Source organism: Notolepis coatsorum, assembly GCF_963971535.1.
Source record: "Notolepis coatsorum genome assembly, chromosome: 12".
NCBI lineage: Eukaryota > Metazoa > Chordata > Actinopteri > Aulopiformes > Paralepididae > Notolepis > Notolepis coatsorum.
Genome location: NC_140176.1, coordinates 24,132,316 through 24,153,859, shown reverse-complemented (window position 1 = coordinate 24,153,859; position 21,544 = coordinate 24,132,316). Strand labels below are relative to the sequence as shown.

General features: G+C 44.2%; 1 protein-coding gene across 1 annotated transcript in view; it reads left to right on the top strand.

Moving 5' to 3' along the window:
• plppr5b (phospholipid phosphatase related 5b) overlaps positions 1 to 21,544 on the top strand; it is a 148,874-nt gene that overhangs the window by 45,062 nt on the left and 82,268 nt on the right. The window contains exon 2 of the mRNA XM_084326245.1: positions 8,156 to 8,288. Within this exon, the coding sequence (XP_084182371.1) occupies positions 8,156 to 8,288 (133 nt within the window). The remainder of the gene's footprint in view (positions 1 to 8,155; positions 8,289 to 21,544) is intronic.

Here is a 21,544-nt window from a genome sequence, read left to right as displayed (position 1 = left end):
ACTGCATTTTCCTGTCTCTGCTGTGCAGGTGCCCCAACCGACCTGTAGGAGTTGCTGTTTACAACGTCCAGATTACCACCCATCGACTTCCCACCCGCTAACCCTACCAATTGAGTTAGTATGATGGCCGGCTCAAGCCGGAGGCAACGCCGACAGCCGGATTCGATACCGGTGTCTCATGCGTTGGTGACAAGCGCAATGTCCGCTGCACCACCCAGCCGCCTGTACAGTACATTTAATCTATAGGTTTAGGATTTAGGAACTGTGTGTGTGTGTGTCTGTGTGTGTGTGGGGGGGGGGGGGGGGGGGGGGGGGGGGGGGTCTCCATAAAAAAAATCCATTTGGGGAGGTAATCCATTTATTGTGATTAATAATTGTGATCACAATATCAAGCAAAAATAATTGCAATTATTATTTTTATCATAATCGTGCAGCTATGGGCTTAAGTGATTAAAACCTCCCTCATTGATGTTCTTATACAGTCTGATGCCATAATGATGTCATAGCTGTGTGTCATCGCCCCCTCTTTCTCCTCTCATCCTTCTCCTCCTCCCTCTGTTGCTGACTGACAGAGCAGCACTGCTGCATTTGTCCTCATGGCAGAAGGTGGTGGAGAGAAGCCAGAACTGAGCTCACAGTTCCCAAGCACAAAAATATTTAGCGTATTTATTCTTTTTTTTTATACTTTTTTTTTTACATTGTTTTGTTTTGTGTGTTGCATGTTCTATCCTCCCAAAGTTTATTTTTTTCATCTATTTTTTGTTCTCACTTTTTTCTGTATTTTTCTCCCATCCCAATTTAGTCGTTATGCCAATTCCCTTCCTGGTCGTTGCGCGCATTGCCCCACTGTCGGCCTGGGGAGGGTGTAGAACTACCACATGCCTCCTCCGATACATGTGGAGTCAGCCAGCCGCTTCTTTTCATCTGACTGCGAGGAGTCTCACTGGGGGAACGTAACGCGTGCGGAGGTTCACGCTATCTCCCCCGATCCCCTCCCTGCTGAACAGGCGCCCCGACCGACCAGTAGGAACCGCAGTTTACAACGACCAGGACACATACCCTGCCGGCTTCCCATCCGCTAACACTGCCAATTGTGTTAGTAGGGACGACTGACCAAGCCGGAGGTACCGCTGACAGCTGGATTCGAACCCAGAGTCTCTGCGGTGGTAGGCAAGTGCATTCTCCACTATGACTCCTGTGGAACAACTATGTCACACTGAGTGACCATTGTTTAAAACAATCTCTAGAGTGAGTGTATGAGGCTCGTATGTCAAGTTTGTCATAGCCTGACAAATCAAGACTTGGGAATAAATCTGGATGGGCGACTAATGGAGGGACTTGTATAGAGATGGGTCACCTCTGCTTTAAACAATATAGATTGATGCAACTTCCTGCACCAGCTTTATATTTGTACGGATAGGTTTTCCGCTGTGGGAAAGTGGTGTTGTCCAGCAGGAAGCGCTCTGTCCTCTGGACTTGACTGTAACAATGCCCCTGTTACGGTGATAGAGACACCCTACGCTTGAAAGTGTCATCCTTCAAGTGAGACGTTAAAACCGAGTCCCTGATTGGAGGAAAAACCCAGGGAGTCTATTGCAAAGACTAGCGGGTAACCTTACGTTCATGGCCAAATTCCCAATCAGGTCTCTGACATCAAGGCAACCTCACCATCCCTTCACGGAACCCTTATAGACCCGTTCTTGTCTTTATTTAGGGGGGGACAGGAGCTCTTTAGGGGGAGATAGCAGGTCAACAGCAGACATCTGGGAACCTGTAGATTAGGGCTGCAACGATTAGTCGACATAATTGACGACGTCGATCATAAAAACTCGTCGACGCCGAATTTATGCGTCGATGTGTGTCGTATTAATTTTGTTTACAAAAGAAAATATATTATTTAAAAAAAAAACTTTTTTTTTGCACTACCTATCTTTGTGAAAGTGGCTTTTCAGCTCTGGTCCAGCTGAAGACAAAGCAGAGGAACAGATTGGACATTGAGCATGACCTCAGAGTTGCTTTGTCTACCATCACCCCAGACTTTGAGACTCTTGTCAGGAGCAAACAACATCCCCAGTTATCCCATTAGTTCCCTGGGATGTTAAGCTAAGAAGTCTGCTAAGAAGGATATATTATTATTATTATTATTATTATTATTATTATTATTATTATTATTATTATTATTATTATTATTATTATTATTATTATTATTATTATTATTATTATTATTATTATTATTATTATTATTATTATTATTATTATTATTATTATTATTATTTTATTTCATTGTGTTTTTAGCCCTAGTTGCACTTTTAAAGAGAGGATTAAAAAAAATCATCTGAATGCACTAGGTCTCTTTTTTGCGGTTGTACAGTTTCACTAGATTATCCTAGAGGAAATGGCTACTATGGGGACTAACATCATTACACATGAATCCAATTGGGCTCATTGGATCTGAAAGAGTCTCAGCATTCCAGTCATACTAATTTATGCCATTCCAAGACCGTTTAGAGACCCCGGTATGCAGAAATATTCAAATACACAATTTTTAGCATAGGCAGAAATAACACATTCATACTGCATGCAAACAACTGCACGGGATTAGCATAAAACGGGGCATGTCTGTAAGGGGGAGACTCTCGGGGTATCCATAGAACCCAATCTCATTCAGATATCTCAAGGAGAAAGGTCAAGGGACCCCTTTGGAAAACGGCTGTGGTTGTTTTTTCCTCACCAAAATGTAGCCCCCTTCCTGACAAGCTAGTACCTAAGTGGATTCCAATGGATTACGTTGTCTGGTTTCATATAATAGCAGCGTCTTCACTCTGGCTTTAAAGCGGATGCCCGCTGCAGCCTCTGAAAGACAGTAATGTCAGCTGAGGGATCCGCCACCCCTGGGGCTCTCTGCTGGTCTCTGAGGGTTAATTGGATGGTATCAATCCTCGCCTACTGAGCCTTTCAGCCATTGTGTGTGTGTGAGTGTTGCGTGCCTGGTGCCAGTGTACGGCAGCCAATCGAGCTCACGTAGCGCGCTACACATCGGCAGTGGACGAGGCAATATACACGCTCTATGTGTTGCAAAGCTCTTTTGAGTGTCTGGAAAAGCATTCATAAACTGTCCAGATATAAAGAGATGTAAGATGAAGGAACGTTCCTACATTCCACGCTGTGATGCCCTAGAATGTATCTCGCTGAAATGGACGATGCCCCGCTGCCAACAGGAATGTGCGTCTCAAATTAATAACTAGAGTCTCAAATTAATAAATAGAGTAGGGATGGGCACGAGTCATGTTTTCCCAGATCGAGTACTCGCATGAATTACTAGAGTAGTGCTCGAGTAATTGTTTAGGGAAATATCTAATATAAATAGAATGCATCTTAAAACGCATGGCAGCAACAATAATGCGATATTGAGACACACACACACACACACACACACACACACACACACACACACACACACACACACACACACACACACACACACACACACACACACACACACACACACACACACACACACACACACACACACACACACACACACACACACACACACTCACTACCGATTTGATTATGTCTCGCTCCGCGGACATAACAATGCACAGCAATGATGCTGATGCTTAATGCATATTGTCAGTCAAAACAGTCAGTTACCATTTGTAATAATTACATTACCTCCACGCTGTTTGCAACAGGTATCTCCGCTCATGGAACGGCATGTCCGCATCAATACTACGCTACGCAAAGTGGGCGACATGCTGTTGGCATGTCACATTGGATTGGAGGGAGGGTGCAGAGAAGAGAGGCAGACAGGGAACCTGAGAACTCTCTCCAACACTGTCAAATCCATCTTTCAGATAACACTGAGCTCACTTTCAACGCAACACCGTTTTCGCGCTACACTCGCATGCTCTACAGCTGACCGGTGCCGTCTTCCTCCAACAATTCACGCCTCGAGCGATTTCTGAGCGATATTTCTGTTTCAGTGGCAAAAACAAGCACAAAAAAAACATTGAGCACCTTCAAAAACCACTGGAGTTGAAACGGTGAGTACGGTACTCGGCGATTGCTCACGGCCTCCCTACTCTAGACACCATTATTTGGTGAGTGAAACCTTTTTACATCAAATAACAGCCCTTCATAGACTATGATGAAGAATCTTCCATCCTGTGACCGGATTGATCATACCTCCGAATAACCCTCCTTCCTGTCATATTGAAAATGTACAGTGTGGGGCCAATCCACTCCGCGGACATTATCACCCCGTGTCTCATCCCTTATTTTTTTTTGTTTTGTTGCTCTAGTCAATGTTCATTTAATTTTCCTTTTCGATTAGTTCTGTTCAGTTTTGTTCCAACTTTTCTCCTCCACCGGTACATTCACATTATTGCTTTTTCTTATTGTGTTTTTAAATTTGAAAAAGCACAATACGATATTCTTTCCTTTGAAAAGCGAGAGAAGAAAAGCGGGCACGGCTGACAGGACTAGAGACGACGGGTCGGGGGCTCGATCTGGCACAGCGCTGTTGTGTTGTTCTCTGTGTTCCTGGCCGAACACGGTGTTAGAATATTGAGCAGCTCTCTGAGTGTGTCCTCATTATTGTTTTAGACCAAATGCATTACACAGTGGGAGCCTGATTGTAGTCGATATAATACACAACTAGGGCCAAACTCCCTCCTGCAATGCTGCTGCGAAGGCCACGTTGTATATTATTATTTCTGACAGCTCTATGTTGTGTGTGTGTGTGTGTGTGTGTGTGTGTGTGTGTGTGTGTGTGTGTGTGTGTGTGTGTGTGTGTGTGTGCCTGTTTTGTAGCGTGTTGGTACTTGGCACTTCACCAGAAAACTGCTGATTTATTTTTGCACATAATCTCACACACATCCACAGATGCTAAACAGTTTTGCACACATTCATTTAGTTTGACAGTTATTACAGAGTAAATTAGTTTGATATTATGGTCACCACTACCAGTGATGCCATCTGGGACATTGAATCTGTTCGTAGTGTTACTTACTGTACAGCTCACTGAAATAAATGACGGGGTCGCAGTGTCCCTGTAAGACTATGTTTTTTTCATCGACATCCTTTCGTTGAGCTGTAATTAACACAGCTGTAATTAGCACAATTGCCACCCCTGTTATCCTCGTTGCATGTGATCCAGGCACTGTATTGTGCGGCCGGAATTAACTTAACACTAGAACAGCCATGGAGAAAATGTCACTGATTCCCGCCGGAAGGGGTCAGATGACCCCACAGCTTATATGAGAAATATGAGAAAAATAAACAGTGTAAACTATATAATTACCTCTTAATATAAAAATATGAGGTTTACCACAGGTTTGAGTGACAAAAAAAATAAAAGAAAATAATAATAATAAATCAAAATATTATAATTTTATTTTATTTTTTTTGGGATGGAATAGCCACACATTGACGGGCAAAGAGCCACATGCGGCTCGCAAGCCATGGGTTGGCCACCCCTGCGCTAGACGCTCGCAAAGTGCTGTGACTTTCCACATATATATATTCCATATATATGTGGAATAACGTTCTAATTACATTTTCCTGAAGTCATTTTGAAATTTCAGAAACCGTGCCAGATAAAACGGGTACTTTTAGGAAAAGTCATTGAGTGACAGAGCTGGAGCTCGACCGAGTGACGAGGATACATTTATTGAAAATGCCTATAGGGGTCATGTGACCCCTTGTCGGCTGTGCTAGTGTTTAAACAAGGGATAGTTCTGTTTTTTGGAACTCTATCCCTATTTTCTACTTACTGTACTTACCAACCACTCGTTGTCGATCAGCACAACCCATAATGTTCCTCATAGTAGCTCCGGCTCGTTAGACACAAACCAATGTAAAGTCAATGGGGTCGAGTGCCTGTCTGTACAAGCCGACCGAAGCTCACTGAACTCCACTGTGTGTGCTCTCTGCTCTGTGGCCTCGGGCCGCTCGTACAGACAGGCGCTCGACCCCATTGACTTTGCATTGGTTTTCTGGCTAAAATAGCCCGGAGCTACTATGAGGAACAGCGTGGATCGTTGCTGAAAAAGGCCCCTACCGGGCATCGTCATCACTGCTAGGTAAGAAAGGGGGCCAGGGTTCCAAAAAAAATTATCTGAACTATCCCTTTAAGTTGCAAGTCTGATTATGACTAGGTTTTTTCCAGACCTCCATTTTGAGGAAGCCCCAGTCCCTACGTGCTCAACTGATACTGAGCCACTTAACCCGTTCACTACCACACTACAGACGTCTGTTGTAGTGTGGTAGTGAAAGGGTTAACCTTCTGTAGTGTGGTTGCGAAAGGGTTGACCCGTTGTCGTGTGGCAGTGAAAGGGTTAACCTTCTGTATTGTCGCAGTGAAACGGTTAACCATTTTGTAGTGTGGTGGTGAAGGGGTTAATACGGAGGATGAGTCTGAGGTCTGAACAGGGGTGCAGTTTTGGTACTGAGTAACTCCATGCTGCTCGTACTTACCCCCCCCCCCCCCCCTCCGTCTGAAGTGGAGCCTCAGTGCACTTCGACGTTCATTGTAGCAGCTTGTATAGAATGGTGGTATGACTGCGTTCGCATTTTCCAACCCGACGAATACCCCTCATCATACAGTGTGTGGGAGGAGGAAACGACATAAGTAAATGCACGAATAAAGAAACGACTAAATAAATACGGGAAAACAAATGAGAATATGAATTATTACATCTATCGATCAATTATTTATTGCATGTAGATACGTGGAGAAGGCTGAGTGTGTGAATATAAGATTTTGTATATCATGAAACATCTCACTTTTGCATTTCTTTCTCACGCATCTCTCTGTGTGTCTGAAGTCTGAACGTTAGCTTCTTTCTAGGGGAGGTCCGATATTATCGGCCTACCGATATTATCGGCCGATATTGGCATTCAAATGCAATATCGGAAAATATCGGCAAGCAAGTAAGAACAAATTCTTATTTTATTTATTGTGAAAATTCTGCATAATGTTGTGTTCTTGGGGGGGGAAACCCCGCATATATCGGTATCGGTTGATATCGGTATCGGAAATTAAGAGTTGGACAATATCGGTATATCGGATATTGGTAAAAAAGCCAATATCGAACATCCCTACTTCTTTCTAAATATTGCTATGTGTTGTCTTCCATGTGTACAAAGGCTGACACCTGGGATGCAGCCATCAAACCGTTTAGAGCCGGCGGCTGCCATCCCGTCGGCCTCGAGCGTACAGATGATCAGTTCACCGTCCTCCTGGCGGCACACCGCTGGTGGGAAAGGAAATAAATTAAAATAAATAGCGGTGTCTGTGACTGTAGCCACTGGGTGGCCTGCTAAATGTTAGCGTCTAGGATGTCGATAGCATTAGGCCGCGGCGGCAGCGAACCACAGCCCACAGCCAGAGGTGATGGATGTTCTCTGCCTGGATGGCAATAGCCATCCGGGCCTAATGTGTTCTGTACGCTATCAGGATGCTAGTGGAAAACAGGCTGTGACAGCTTATAGGCTATTGACAGAGGGACCAATACAGGTGTACTCTCTCTCTCTCTCTCTCTCTCTCTCTCTCTCTCTCTCTCTCACACACACACACACACACACACACACACACACACACACACACACACACACACACACACACACACACACACACACACACGCGCACGCGCGCGCGCGCGCGCGCACACACACACACACACACACACACACATTTACACTTCTCACTTCTTCCTTTTCACTTTACATTTTCACACTTATTACTGTACATTTTACTGTATATTTCTGGCTGGATAATAGTTGTATATTTAAGATTTTATAATGTATATACATACCAGAATGTATATCCCGGACCGTATTTTATTATTTATTATATTTTATTATTATATTTAATATTATTATATATTCTTATTTCTATTTTAGTCCTATTGACTACCTAAATGTTTATTGTTGTTCAATGTGAGCCATCTGTAGTGCCGAATTTCCCTCGAGATTATTAAAGGATGTCTATTCTATTCTATCAAGAAAACGATAGATAGAGTGATGGCCACCTTCGATTGACAGCGGAGCAGTTCTCACGTTACAACATGGATTTACAAGAGAAGTTAAATCTCTCTCTCTCTCTCTCTCTCTCTCTCTCTCTCTCTCTCTCTCTCTCTCTCATATCCAGATTACGGTGACAGAGACGGTGCTCTTCTTGGTCCAGTACACGTCAAAAGAGTTTGACCGGTCGGAGAAGACTGTGGCCACCGGGGACTGCTGTTACCTCAACCCTCTGGTCCGCAGGACCTTCCGCTTCCTAGGTACGTCCCACAGCCAGAGTAGAGATACGTACACATTGATTCACTTCTTAGACACGTCCCATAGCCAGGAGAGGGTCTGCCCACATTGATTCACTCCTTAAACACATCCCATAGCCATATACAGATACTACCCACACACTCATACCCGGCCGATATCGTACTAAAACATATTATCAGAGAAAATATCTCAGTATCCGCTACAGAGGGATATATGGCTCTATATCAATATTATGTTACTATGGAAACAGAATGCATGTTACTGTCACATGAGATGGGGGGTGGGTGGGTAAACACAATGGTGATGTCTTTTCCTAGTCTCTAGAATCTCCTGCAGCTACAGGGAAATGAATGGACTATTAATAGATGGCTCCTCGCTCTGTCTGTGCTTCATGCAGCTGTGGTCCCGTGAACAAAGCCTTCTGATATACACTTCTCTCTCTGATAAGGCAGGCGCTCTTGGATTTTCAGAGGCAGTTTAAGAAAAAAAAAGAGAGAAGAAAATCAAACTAGCGTAGCTAGTGATGCACGATATATTGGCCGCCGATATGGCAGTTTTTTTTACACATCGGTATCGGTCTGATATCAAGATAGGGCCGATATGGGCCGATATACTGTAAAATAAAAATAAAAAAAAAGATTTAAAGGTGACATGCATTATAAATGTCTTTTTTCAGTGTCTAGCATTGTATTATAGTAATAGGAGTTAGTATCAATGTGTTTGTGTCTCTAAATACCATATTGGCGGATTGCTGTCATTCAGGTCATTCATTTCCTGGTTCGAAAAATTCTGATTTGACTCGCATGGTGACGTCACGTGGCGAGGATGGAGAGGATAGTGATCCGATTGGCTCTGTGGTTGTAGCGCACCAAACAGGGTTTGACAGAGCGAGCGAGAGAGAGGGAGAATCAGATAGACCCTCGCGACAGAGCACACATACACACACGCGCGTCGCGCTGTCGTCTCTCGGTCTGTCTCTCTCTCTCCCCCTCTCTATCTCTCTCTCGATTCGGGAGCATAAAACTAACGCCCCGTCTATAGCGCGTGGCACAGTGGAAGACTTCCTCAAACGGGAGAGAGAGAGAGAGAAAGAGAAGGGGACCTGCGTATCTCGCACGCAGCTGTGTTTACACAGTGCTCTCTCTCTCTCTCTCTCTCTCTCTCTCTCTCTCTCTCTCTCTCTCTCTCTCTCTCTCTCTGGCTGCCACTCGCAGACTGTGTGGATAACTGTCACTGAAAGTGCTTATGGGCGGAGCCCAGCCAATAACAGGCTGAAATCTTGAGGCTGGAAAATGATGCTTTTAAGTACTCCATTAGAAATATAAAACAATGATATTTTTTTTTTAAATAAACCTTACAGATGTCTTCCATAGACTTGTGTAAAGTTGCCCAAATAGTGCTAGGAATAGCAATGCAGGTCCCCTTTAAATTAAATGTTTTCCTTTTTACATGTTTTGGCCTTAAATAGTTTCAAAATATCAGTCATTTCTGAAAATAAGTTTAAATTTTTTTTTAAATGCGTTTTGGAAAATAGCTCTTTATTTGATTATCATAAAAAAGTGTTTTCTATACAGAGATATCGACATCGGTAAATATCGGTATCGGCCAGAACAGCAATATTAATATCGGTTATCGGTATCGGCCACAATTTTCACATCGGTGCATCACTAAGCGTAGCATTGCAGATCAGGTCCATGTTCTCTGCAACATCCGGTCATTTAGGGTTAACTATTTGGGGTTTTAAAATTGGAACATTAACAAAAACATAAAATCCTTTGGTGAAACTGCACTGCAGCATCAAGGACAACATTACTGGTATACAGGAAAGGAAAAGTAATGGTCTAAGTCTATACTGTTCAGTCAAAGTAATGGAGAGCCTTGGCACTCGGTATCAGATCATATACGGTTTAGTACTTGGTACTAAATTGGTAACTGGCAGTGAGGAAGTGATGAAGTGAGGAGGTGGCACCTGCACTCCCGTGAGTCAGCTTCTCAGAAGGTTCTCCATTGTGTTGAAAAGCGAGAGCTATAGACCGAGGCAGAATACCTCCGATATCTCCCACGGATGCAGTTTGGGAAACATTCACTCAGGGGAATCAAATCAAAATAACCACTATAAACCTGGCCGCATTGCTTGAAGCGTGGTTCGATTTATCCTGATTTATTTATTTACCCCCCCCCCCCCCCCCCCCCCCCACCGAGACGATTGCCCTGCCATTTTCCTCTTAACACTTGTTCCCTCTCAATATCGTACCTGAATGTACTGGGTGCATATTTTATGTATATACATTTGTGTATATATATGTATATATTTATTTATTTATTTATTTATGCATTTATGAATGAATGCATTTATTTATTTATGAATGTATTTATGTATCCATTGAACTATCAATTTAGCTAAGCTCCCTACTTATTTCAAGGCGGGAGACTCTTGACGGAGAGTGTTGTGCCTTCTTCTCCACAGCATGTTGTTGTTGTTGTTGTTGTTGTTGTTGTTGATGATGAGACTTGAGAGGGAGAGGACCAGAATGCCAAAGAGCTCCATATGCCCCGCTGCCATTCTACTAGAGCAGGACTGGTGCCCTCCGGGACAGAACAGGCCCTTGGCTGAGTTACAAGAGGCTGTAATTTATCAGTGATGTAGCTAGCCCCTCCACTGTAGGAGTCTCACTGTACGAGAGGATGGGGCATATCTCTCTCTTTCTCTCTCTCTCTCTCTCTCTCTTTCTCTCTCTCTCTCTCTCTCTCTCTCTCTCTCTCTCTCTCTCTCTCTCTCTCTCTCTCTCCCCATATCTTTATCTTTCTCTCTGTATGTCTCTCCATATCTTTCTCTCCTTTTGTTTTTGTCTTATTATTTTTGTGTGTGTGTCTCTCTCTCTCTCTCTCACACGTACACACGCACACAGACAAATACAGACATACTGACACTCTATTCACACACATTCCCAAACAGACACACACTCACACACTTTTGTCTCTCTCACAGACTCGCTTAACGCACATACTCTTTCACACAGGCTCTCATTCAAACACACACACGCAATGCAGTACAGTGCAGCACAGCACTCCTCTTCCTCCTCCTCCTCCTTCTCCTCCTCCTCCTCCTCCTCATGCTTAAGTGAGTCAATGCGATAAGGCTGTTGAAGTGGATTATTACCTTAATCCCTGAGGGGGAATACCCTGCGCCCCTTCTCTCCCCTCACACTCCCCCCACTTCCACCACAGCACTCACATTGCTCGTTAGTAACAAGAAATTCTCTGTGGTATTCTCTGTCCTCTGTTATATAGTAGGTTATTGCATTGGAAGGCGTTGGGCTGTCATGGTTGAGGGTTAAGAGTTCACATATTAACTGCTTCCGGTGAGCAGGTTGGCACCTTGCATGGTTGCCTCCGCTTGTCATAGCAGGGTAAACACAGCTGTAACTAATAACATTAATGATGCTTTGCTTACTTACTATGACACAGCAAAATGTCTGATGTGGAAACAATTATTTAGCGTGTCTCTTGAAAGTATGGTTGATACTGGGTGTAGAGGTTGTTTATTACACTATTCATATAATATGTATATATACACAATATGTTTTATTATTATGTGGACTGTGTATGAAAAGTCATCCAAAAGGGGGAAATCTGATAATGCTACTGAGATGTTTGGTTATTTGGTTGGTGGGTGGGTTTATGGGTTTGGCTCGTTGGTTGGTTGATTGATTGATTTGTGGGTGGGTTTGGTTGGTTGGTTGGTTTTGGTGGGTTGGTACAGGTGGATTTGGTTGGTTGGTGGGTGGGTGAGTGGGCTTGGTTGGTTGGTTTTGGTAGGTTGGTACAGGTGGATTTGGTTGGTTGGTGGGTGGGTGAGTGGGTTTGGTTGGTTGGTGGCTGTGTTGGTTTGGTTGGTTGGTTGGATGATTGTTTGATGGGTGGATGGTTGGTTGGTTTTGGTGGGTTGGTAGGTGCAGAGGTGCAGTGCTCATGCACAATAATCATCTGTTCTATGCGCGCATGGGAACGTGCGTGCGCGTGCCGTCATTTAAACAGAGTACAGGCACTTCTGAAATTACCACTGCACCCCTAGGTAGGTGGGTTTGGTTGGTTGGTGGGTGGGTTGGTTGGTTGTGTGGAATTAACTTTCAAGGCCTTTTGTTAACACCTCCCCATCCCCCCTGTATCATCTTTGTTCTCTCCCCTTACCTGGTCGTCCCTCCCCCTTTTCCAAGCAATGGCTTAAGAAGCAAACTCACAGGAAGTCCTCTGAACTCCTAACCTAAATTGTATTTGATTAGCCATGTTTTTATAGTAATAATTTTTTTTATATAATGACATTTTTATATATAATAAATAATATATTTTAAATGCAATACAATAAAATAAAAATGCATTGATGGGTGCCTGGGTTGGCTAGTTGGTTGGTTTTAGTGGGATGGTGGGTGGGTTTGTTTGGTGGGTTGGTTGGTTGGTGGATGGGTTTGGTTGGTGGGTTGGTTGGTTAGTAGGTAGGTAGGTTTGTTTGGTTGGTTGGTTGGTAGATAGGTGGGTGGGTGGGTTGATGGATTCCTGGGTTGATTGGTTGGTAGTGGGTGGGTTTGGTTGGTTGTTATAAAAACTTTAGTAACAACTACACACCCTGCCAAACACCTCTACATCATTAGTAACAACTACACACCCTGCCACGCACATCTACATCATTAGTAACAACTACACACCCTGCCAGGCACATCTACATCATTAGTAACAACTACACACCCTGCCACGCACATCTACATCATTACAACTACACACCCTGCCAAGCACATCTACATCATTAATAACAACTACACACCCTGCCACGCACATCTACATCATTACAACTACACACCCTGCCAAGCACATCTACATCATTAATAACAACTACACACCCTGCCAGGCACATCTACATCATTAGTAACAACTACACACCCTGCCAAGCACATCTACATCATTACAACTACACACCCTGCCACACACATCTACATCATTAATAACAACTACACACCCTGCCACACACATCTACATCATTAGTAACAACTACACACCCTGCCACGCACCTCTACATCATTAGTAACAACTACACACCCTGCCACGCACCTCTACATCATTAGTAACAACTACACATCCTGCCACGCACCTCTACATCATTAGTAACAACTACACACCCTGCCACGCACATCTACATCATTAGTAACAACTACACACCCTGCCACGCACATCTACATCATTACAACTACACACCCTGCCACGCACATCTACATCATTAGTAACAACTACACACCCTGCCAAACACATCTACATCATTAGTAACAACTGTGGTTGTGGACTTTTTCAGACAGGTGGGGATGACAGCCTGTTCTAAGGACAGGTTAAATATGTCAGTGAATACCGGGGTCAGTTGGTCGGCACAGACTTTTAGGACGCGGCCGGGGATACCGTCCGACCCTGCTGCCTTCCTGATATTCACTTTCTTAAAGGTCCTCCTCACCTCATGTTCTGTTATCCTGAACACCGAGTCTCCATCGGCAGTGGCTCCCCCCTTTATTGCAGTGGTCTGTAGGCTGGTGTTGTTATTCACAGCCTCAAACATCGCATTGAGGATGTTCTTCCTCCGGCAGTTGAAAAAATACAAACTGCAGAGGACCATGATGGCCCAATTTTACACGGCCATCATTGAGTCCATCCTCACCCACTCCATCATCTCCTGGTTCCCCGCTGCAGCGGCAAAAGATCTCGCCAATCTGCAGCGGGTGATTCACTCCGCGGAGAGGGTGATCGGCTGTCCCCTGCCCTCCCTCAGGTCCCTGCACGACTCCAGGGCGCTGAAGAGGGCGAGGAAGATCATGGCCAACCCCTCCCACCCCGGACACAGCCTCTTCACCCTGCTCCCCTCTGGGAGAAGGCTGAGGATCCAAAGGTTGTGAAAGCTCATCACAGACTGAGTTTCTTCCCCTCAGCCACCAGGCTGATCAATGCCTCAGGTCCTGTCCTCCGCCCCCAAGTGACACTGGCACAATGATACTGCACTGCACTGGTCTTTACTGGAACTCTGCACTTTACACTTTATATATATATGTATTTAAATTATTAATCCTCCACTGCACTGTTTTCTTGTCCTGTGTCTGTGTTGGTGTTGTTGTTACTGTGAACAAAAATTATGTTACTGTCCTCCTTACATTGTATCTCGCCGCCTTGTGCTCGTTCATGTTGCCTGTCACGAGCCGGCGTTATAGACTGAGGTGCGCGCTTTCAGAGCCTCACGGACGGATTTGTCTACCCGGGGCTTTTGGTTTGGGAAAACTCTAATTGTGGTAGAGGGGATTGTTTCTTCTACCAGAGTACCAACAAAGTCCAGCACTGTTTCAGTGTAGTCATTTATATTGTCTGTGTTCTCGCGGAACACGTTCCAGTCTGTGCGCACTTCTTCTGCTGTTCTTTTTATATACTGTAGATTCTTCACCATCACACTCTTTCTCTCTCTCTCTCTCTCTCTCTCTCTCTCTCTCTCTCTCTCTCTCTCTCTCTCTCTCTCTCTCTCTCTCTCTCTCTCTCTCTCCCTCTCTCTCTCTCTCTCTCTCTCTCTCTCTCTCTCTCTCTCTCTCCCTCTCTCTCTCTCTCTCTCTCTCTCTCTCTCTCTCTCTCTCTCTCTCTCTCTCTCTCTCTCTCTCTCTCTCTTTGTCCTTTGCCTCAGGGGTGCTAAGGCCTTCAGAGTCAGTTCGGCGACGGGGGATTTGTGTGAGGGATCGGAGGGCATTAGTTCCATGGGTTTTTAGAGCTGAAGTGGCCACACAGATACAGATACAGCGACAGTCTCTCCACTAAGCACTGCAGAGAGAGGAAGGATGCTCTGTCCTGCAAGGCACTATGAAGCTGGCTGGTGCATTCCTTTATATGCAGTGGCTCTAAACTTGTCAAGCTTCCCCCAAATCTATGCCTATTTGGTAAAAATGTAAAAAAAAAAAAAAGACTGACAAATTCCACAAATCTTATAGTTTCCTTAGAACCATAAATCATTAGCTCGCTAAATCCTACAGATTGCCAAGATTAGCAAAGCAGAAATACTCATGTACAGTAGATGTAGTTGGATCAATCGGAGGGGGGGGGGGGTTGTGATGTAATCAATGTCAGGTTTGACCATGGTAAGCTGATGATCACCACTGAGAATGTAATATTGGCTTTTTGATGATCTATATCCCACAGCTATCGTACTGAAGTCAAATTCTTTCAGCATGGCTGCTGCTGCTCCCAGATTTTCTCTTTGGTGTTTTTCTGGCTGCTGTGGAAGGCTATGATCATGTCAAAGACTGGGAGTGCGTGTGTGCGACTGTGCGTGCGTCCTTGCCGTGCGTGTGTATATGCGTGTATGTTTTCTTCTTGCTAGTATTGATTGATTGATTGATTTTATTTATGGATCCAAAGACACAACAAATCCAAGGGTTGGACATGCAAACGTGACAACTAGGGATGGGTACCTTTCACATTTGAACCGATACCGGTACCGGTACCTGTGAATCGATACCGGTACCCAACGGTACCTTTTTTCTGTACTTTAGTCTCAAGAAATTTAATTTACCTACCTCAGTCGTAAAAAAAATAAAATCCAAACTTCAAATAACTACAATTTCGACAGTTTTCGGCTTGTCATTGCTCCGACTGCTTTGTTGTTGAATCAAGTCAAATCCTAGGTAAGCATAAACGTGCGTGTGAACGTTGACATGAAAAGAACAAAGGAAAAAAATAAATAAATAAAAATAATTCACTTGATTCGATATTCGGTAGTACCGACGTGTTTCGGTTCGGTACCTCAAAAGTACCGAATTCGGTACCCATCCCTAGTGACAACACTTATTTCCAGCATGGTCCCCGATGTTCTGACCAAAGGACATATACATCGGGGACCATGCTGGAAATAAGTATGGTATTGGCGTTAGCCAGAGCAACAGAACACGACCTGAACCCCACCGTCTGCCCACATCATCACAGTCCCTCTTCACTTCTACTTAGCATGGCTTTGCATAATGACTCACAAGGCATCATGCACTCTGGGAAAGAGTACATTTAGAAAATGGCCGGGGGTCGTGAAGCTCAGTGTGTTCTTCTTACCACAACCCCATCTTCTTCTCTTCTGCCCGTCTCCGCTCCGCCGACTCGTTACAGACCTGGCTTTTGGCAGACGCTCACAAGTTCAACTGATAGGTGCTACGAAACGTTAAAATGTTTATGAAAAAGATGAAAGGCGTTTCTTTTTTACCCTCTCTCGAGAGATCCCCCCCGCTGTTGTTGTTTCACAGGGTTTCCGAGGTTCAAAGAGATCAGCCGCTCTCGGTGGAAAGCCGGCTCTTGTTAGACAAGCCGTGCAACAAAGGAAACATTTCCACGGCATTGTGCACTCGCAGACGGATTGCCTCCATCTCCTTAATTATTTTCCTAAATGCTTAGATCTAACGGTATGAAAACATGAGCGACTCAATATGGTTCTTGTCCGCCAGATGAGAGTTAATAACAAAAACACCCTGTATGAAAGAGAATATGCAAGCGCCGTGCATAATATCCTTTTTGGATTCTGCTGCTTTAGTGGCTTTCAACTACACTTTCAATCAGTTGCACTTCAACAGTTCACCATAGGTGATGCAAGCTGACTGGCAGTTTTTTTGTATTGGCTGTTGGGTGCCATCAGGTGCCAAATATAATAAAAGAAAATAATCCTCTCTTACACGATATATTTCTACAGGGCTGTCCTGATATTGAACTTGACTTGACAGGCTCCTGGATTTTATCTATTATGATGCACAAATGTAACCATATTTCTGGTGACTGATATGTCAAAATAATCTCAGATTAATTAATCACGAGTTAACTACTGTACCTCAAGCTAAAACATTTTATCTACACTGTCACTCCACAAGGAGGCTGCTCTCTCTCTGTTCCCCTGAGTTCACAACACAAGGAAGCTCTCTCTCTGTTCCCCTGAGTTCACAACACAAGGAAGCTGCATCTCTGTTCCCCTGAGTTCACAACACAAGGAAGCTGCATCTCTGTTCCCCTGAGTTCACTCCACAAGGAAGCTGCATCTCTGTTCCCCTGAGTTCACTCCACAAGGAGGCTGCGTCTCTGTTCCCCTGAGTTCACAACACAAGGAAGCTGTTCTCTCTCTGTTCCCCTGAGTTCACTACACAAGGAAGCTGCTCTCTCTCTGTTCCCCTGAGTTCACTCCACAAGGAGGCTGCATCTCTGTTCCCCTGAGTTCACTCCACAAGGAGTGAGTTGTGGCCTCGATTCTTGTTGATCTGGTGTAGAATTATCTTTCTGTTCATTTGATCATGATATTAATTGCTCATAAAGAAAGACGTGTCATAATATATCTGCATTGTTGTTTTAAATGCTTTCCTGAAAGCTCAACATGCCGTGTCATTCTGTGTCTGGATGCCACGTAGGCCTGTTTACAGTTAGACTTGTTCAAAGCACTTGTGACTGGAGTCAGCAACATGCTGTGTTACATTGGCTATGTGTGTCATAGGTGTCAATGACAGAGCAGAGGAGAAGCGGATGGGCAGGCAAATTAACAAAGTCTGCTGTTGTGTTTTAAGTGTATACCCCTGGGGAAATGGTGGGAATGCACAATATGGTTCTTGTCCGCCAGATGAGAGTTGATAACAAAAACACCCTGTATGAAAGAGAATATGCAAGCGCCGTGCATATGTAATATCCTTTTTGGATTCTGCTGCTTTGGTGGCTTTCAACTACACTTTCAATCAGTTGCACTTCAACAGTTCACCATGGGTGATGCAAGCTGACTGGCAGTTTTTTTGTATTGGCTGTTGGGTGCCAAATATAATAAAAGAAAATAATCCTCTCTTACAGGATATATTTCTACAGGGCTGTCCTGATATTGAACTTGACTTGACAGGCTCCTGGATTTGATCCATTATGATGCACAAATGTAACCATATTTCTGGTGACTGATATGTCAAAATAACCTCAGATTAATTAATCACAAATTAACTGCCTCAAGCTAAACATGTTAATCTACACTGTCACAACACAAGGAAGCTGCGTCTCTGTTCCCCTGAGTTCACAACACAAGGAAGCTGTTCTATCTGTTCCCCTGAGTTCACTCCACAAGGAAGCTGCTCTCTGTTCCCCTGAGTTCACGACACACATGAACTCAGGGGAACATTGGAATAATGACAAAGCCATGCTTGGTCTTTATTGTACAACTGGGTTAGGACATTTGTAGGGGCCAGTTTTGAATTGCAGTCTCCCGTAGGTGTTCTTTGAGAGTGTTTTTGAAGGTGGGTAGTGATTCACATTCCTTTACAGCTTTGGGTAGGGCATTCCACATTGTTGTGGCATAATTGCGAAACGTGTTTAGTCCCTTGTTTGAGCCGAATCTGGGTTTTACATGATTTGTGGAGCTCCCTCTGGTGTTGTGATCGTGGTATTCACTGACCTTTGGGAAGTATTTTGACATGTACATGGGTACCTTGGTCGTGTAGTGTATCTTGTAGACCAGGCCCATTGCAAGTTGCTGTACTCTGTCGTCTACTCTAAGCCATCCTAGGTTGGCAAAGTGTGCAGGGGTGAGGTGGGTTCTAGGAGTCAGGTCAAGCAGTAGTCTGACTAGTTTGTTTTGAGATGTTTGTAATTTGGTTTTTAGTGCCTTTGAGGTGCTTTGGTACCATGAGGTGCAAGCATAGTCGTAGTACCCTTGAATGAGTGCTCCTGCCAGAGTCTTCAGGGTATTCTTGTTTACCAGAGAGGAGATCCAGTACAAGAATCGAGTTCGTTGATTGACTTTTTTTATTACATTGGATGCCATTTTGTCACAGGAAAGATTAGCCTCTAGGATGGAACCCAGGTAGGTAATTTCATCTTTCCTTGTGACAATATTGTCACCCACTGTAACTGAGAAGCCGTCGGTCTTGCTGAGTTTGTTATTTGAACCAAAGAGAATGGACTCTGTTTTGACCATGTGTAATGATAGTTTGTTGTCGGCGAGCCATATGCAGATTTTGCCTAGTTCCGAGCTGAGGGTTTTTTCAACCTGTAACTTGTTCTTGTCAGAGACCAGCAGGGCTGAGTCGTCCGCAAACAGGAACAAGTTGCAGTCTCTGTTCCCCTGAGTTCACTCCACAAGGAAGCTGCATCTCTGTTCCCCTTAGTTCACGCCACAAGGAAGTTGCGTCTCTGTTCCCCTGAGTTCACTCCACAAGGAAGCTGCATCTCTGTTCTCCTGAGTTCACTCCACAAGGAAGCTGCATCTCTGTTCTCCTGAGTTCACAACACAAGGAAGCTGCATCTCTGTTCCCCTGAGTTCACTCCACAAGGAAGCTGTTCTCTCTGTTCCCTGAGTTCACTCCACAAGGAAGCTGCATCTCTGTTCCCCTGAGTTCACTCCACAAGGAAGCTGTTCTCTCCCCTGAGTTCACTCCACAAGGAAGCTGCTCTCTCTGTTCCCCTGAGTTCACTCCACAAGGAAGCTGCATCTCTGTTCCCCTGAGTTCACAACACAAGGAGTGAGTTGTGGCCTCGATTCGTGTTGATCTGGTGTAGAATTATCTTTCTGTTCATTTGATCATGATATTAATGGCTCATAAAGAAAGACGTGTCATAATATATCTGCATTGTTGTTTTAAATGCTTTCCTGAAAGCTCAACATGCCGTGTCATTCTGTGTCTGGATGCCATGTAGGCCTGTTTACAGTTAGACTTGTTCAAAGCACTTGTGACTGGAGTCAGCAACATGCTGTGTTACATTGGCTATGTGTGGCATAGGTGTCAATGACGGAGCAGAGGAGAAGCGGATGGGCAGGCAAATTAACAAAGTCTGCTGTTGTGTTTTAAGTGTATACTCCTGGGGAAATGGTGGGAATGCACAATGTGGTTCTTGTCCGCCAGATGAGAGTTAATAACAAAAACACCCTGTATGAAAGAGAATATGCAAGCGCCGTGCATATGTAATATCCTTTTTGGAATCTGCTGCTTTGGTGGCATTCAACTACACTTTCAATCAGTTGCACTTCAACAGTTCACCATGGGTGATGCAAGCTGACTGGCAGTTTTTTTGTATTGGCTGTTGGGTGCCAAATATAATAAAAGAAAATAATCCTTTCTTACAGGATATATTTCTACAGGGCTGTCCTGATATTGAACTTGACTTGACAGGCTCCTGGATTTGATCCATTATGATGCACAAATGTAACCATATTTCTGGTGACTGATGTCAAAATAAGCTTTAACCTCAGATTAATTAATCACAAGTTAACTGCCTCAAGCTAAAAATGTTAATCTACACTGTCACTCCACAAGGAAGCTGCTCTCTCTCTGTTCCCTGAGTTCACAACACAAGGAAGCTGTTCTCTCTGTTCCCTGAGTTCACAACACAAGGAAGCTGCGTCTCTGTTCTCCTGAGTTCACTCCACAAGGAAGCTGCATCTCTCTCTGTTCCCCTGAGTTCACTCCACAAGGAAGCTGCATCTCTGTTCTCCTGAGTTCACTCCACAAGGAAGCTGCATCTCTGTTCTCCTGAGTTCACTCCACAAGGAAGCTGCATCTCTGTTCTCCTGAGTTCACTCCACAAGGAAGCTGTGTCTCTCTCTGTTCCCCTGAGTTCACTCCACAAGGAAGCTGTTCTCTCTGTTCCCCTGAGTTCACTCCACAAGGAAGCTGCTCTCTCTGTTCCCCTGAGTTCACAACACAAGGAAGCTGCATCTCTGTTCCCCTGAGTTCACAACACAAGTAAGCTGTTCTCTCTCTGTTCCCCTGAGTTCCCTCCATAAGGAAGCTGCATCTCTCTCTGTTCCCCTGAGTTCACTCCACAAGGAGTGAGTTGTGGTCTCGATTCATGTTGATCTGGTGTAGAATTATCTTTCTGTTCATTTGATCATGATATTAATTGCTCATAAAGAAAGACCTGTCATAATATATCTGCATTGTTGTTTTAAATGCTTTCCTGAAAGCTCAACATGCCGTGTCATTCTGTGTCTGGATGCCATGTAGGCCTGATTACAGTTAGACTTGTTCAAAGCACTTGTGACTGGAGTCAGCAACATGCTGTGTTACATTGGCTATGTGTGGCATAGGTGTCAATGACAGAGCAGAGGAGAAGCGGATGGGCAGGCAAATTAACAAAGTCTGCTGTTGTGTTTTAAGTGTATACCCCTGGGGAAACCTTCTGGAAATATTGAAACGGATTAATAATAATATTACTAATAATAATAATACAATTTTAAAAAGCTAGCACCCCCTTTGAG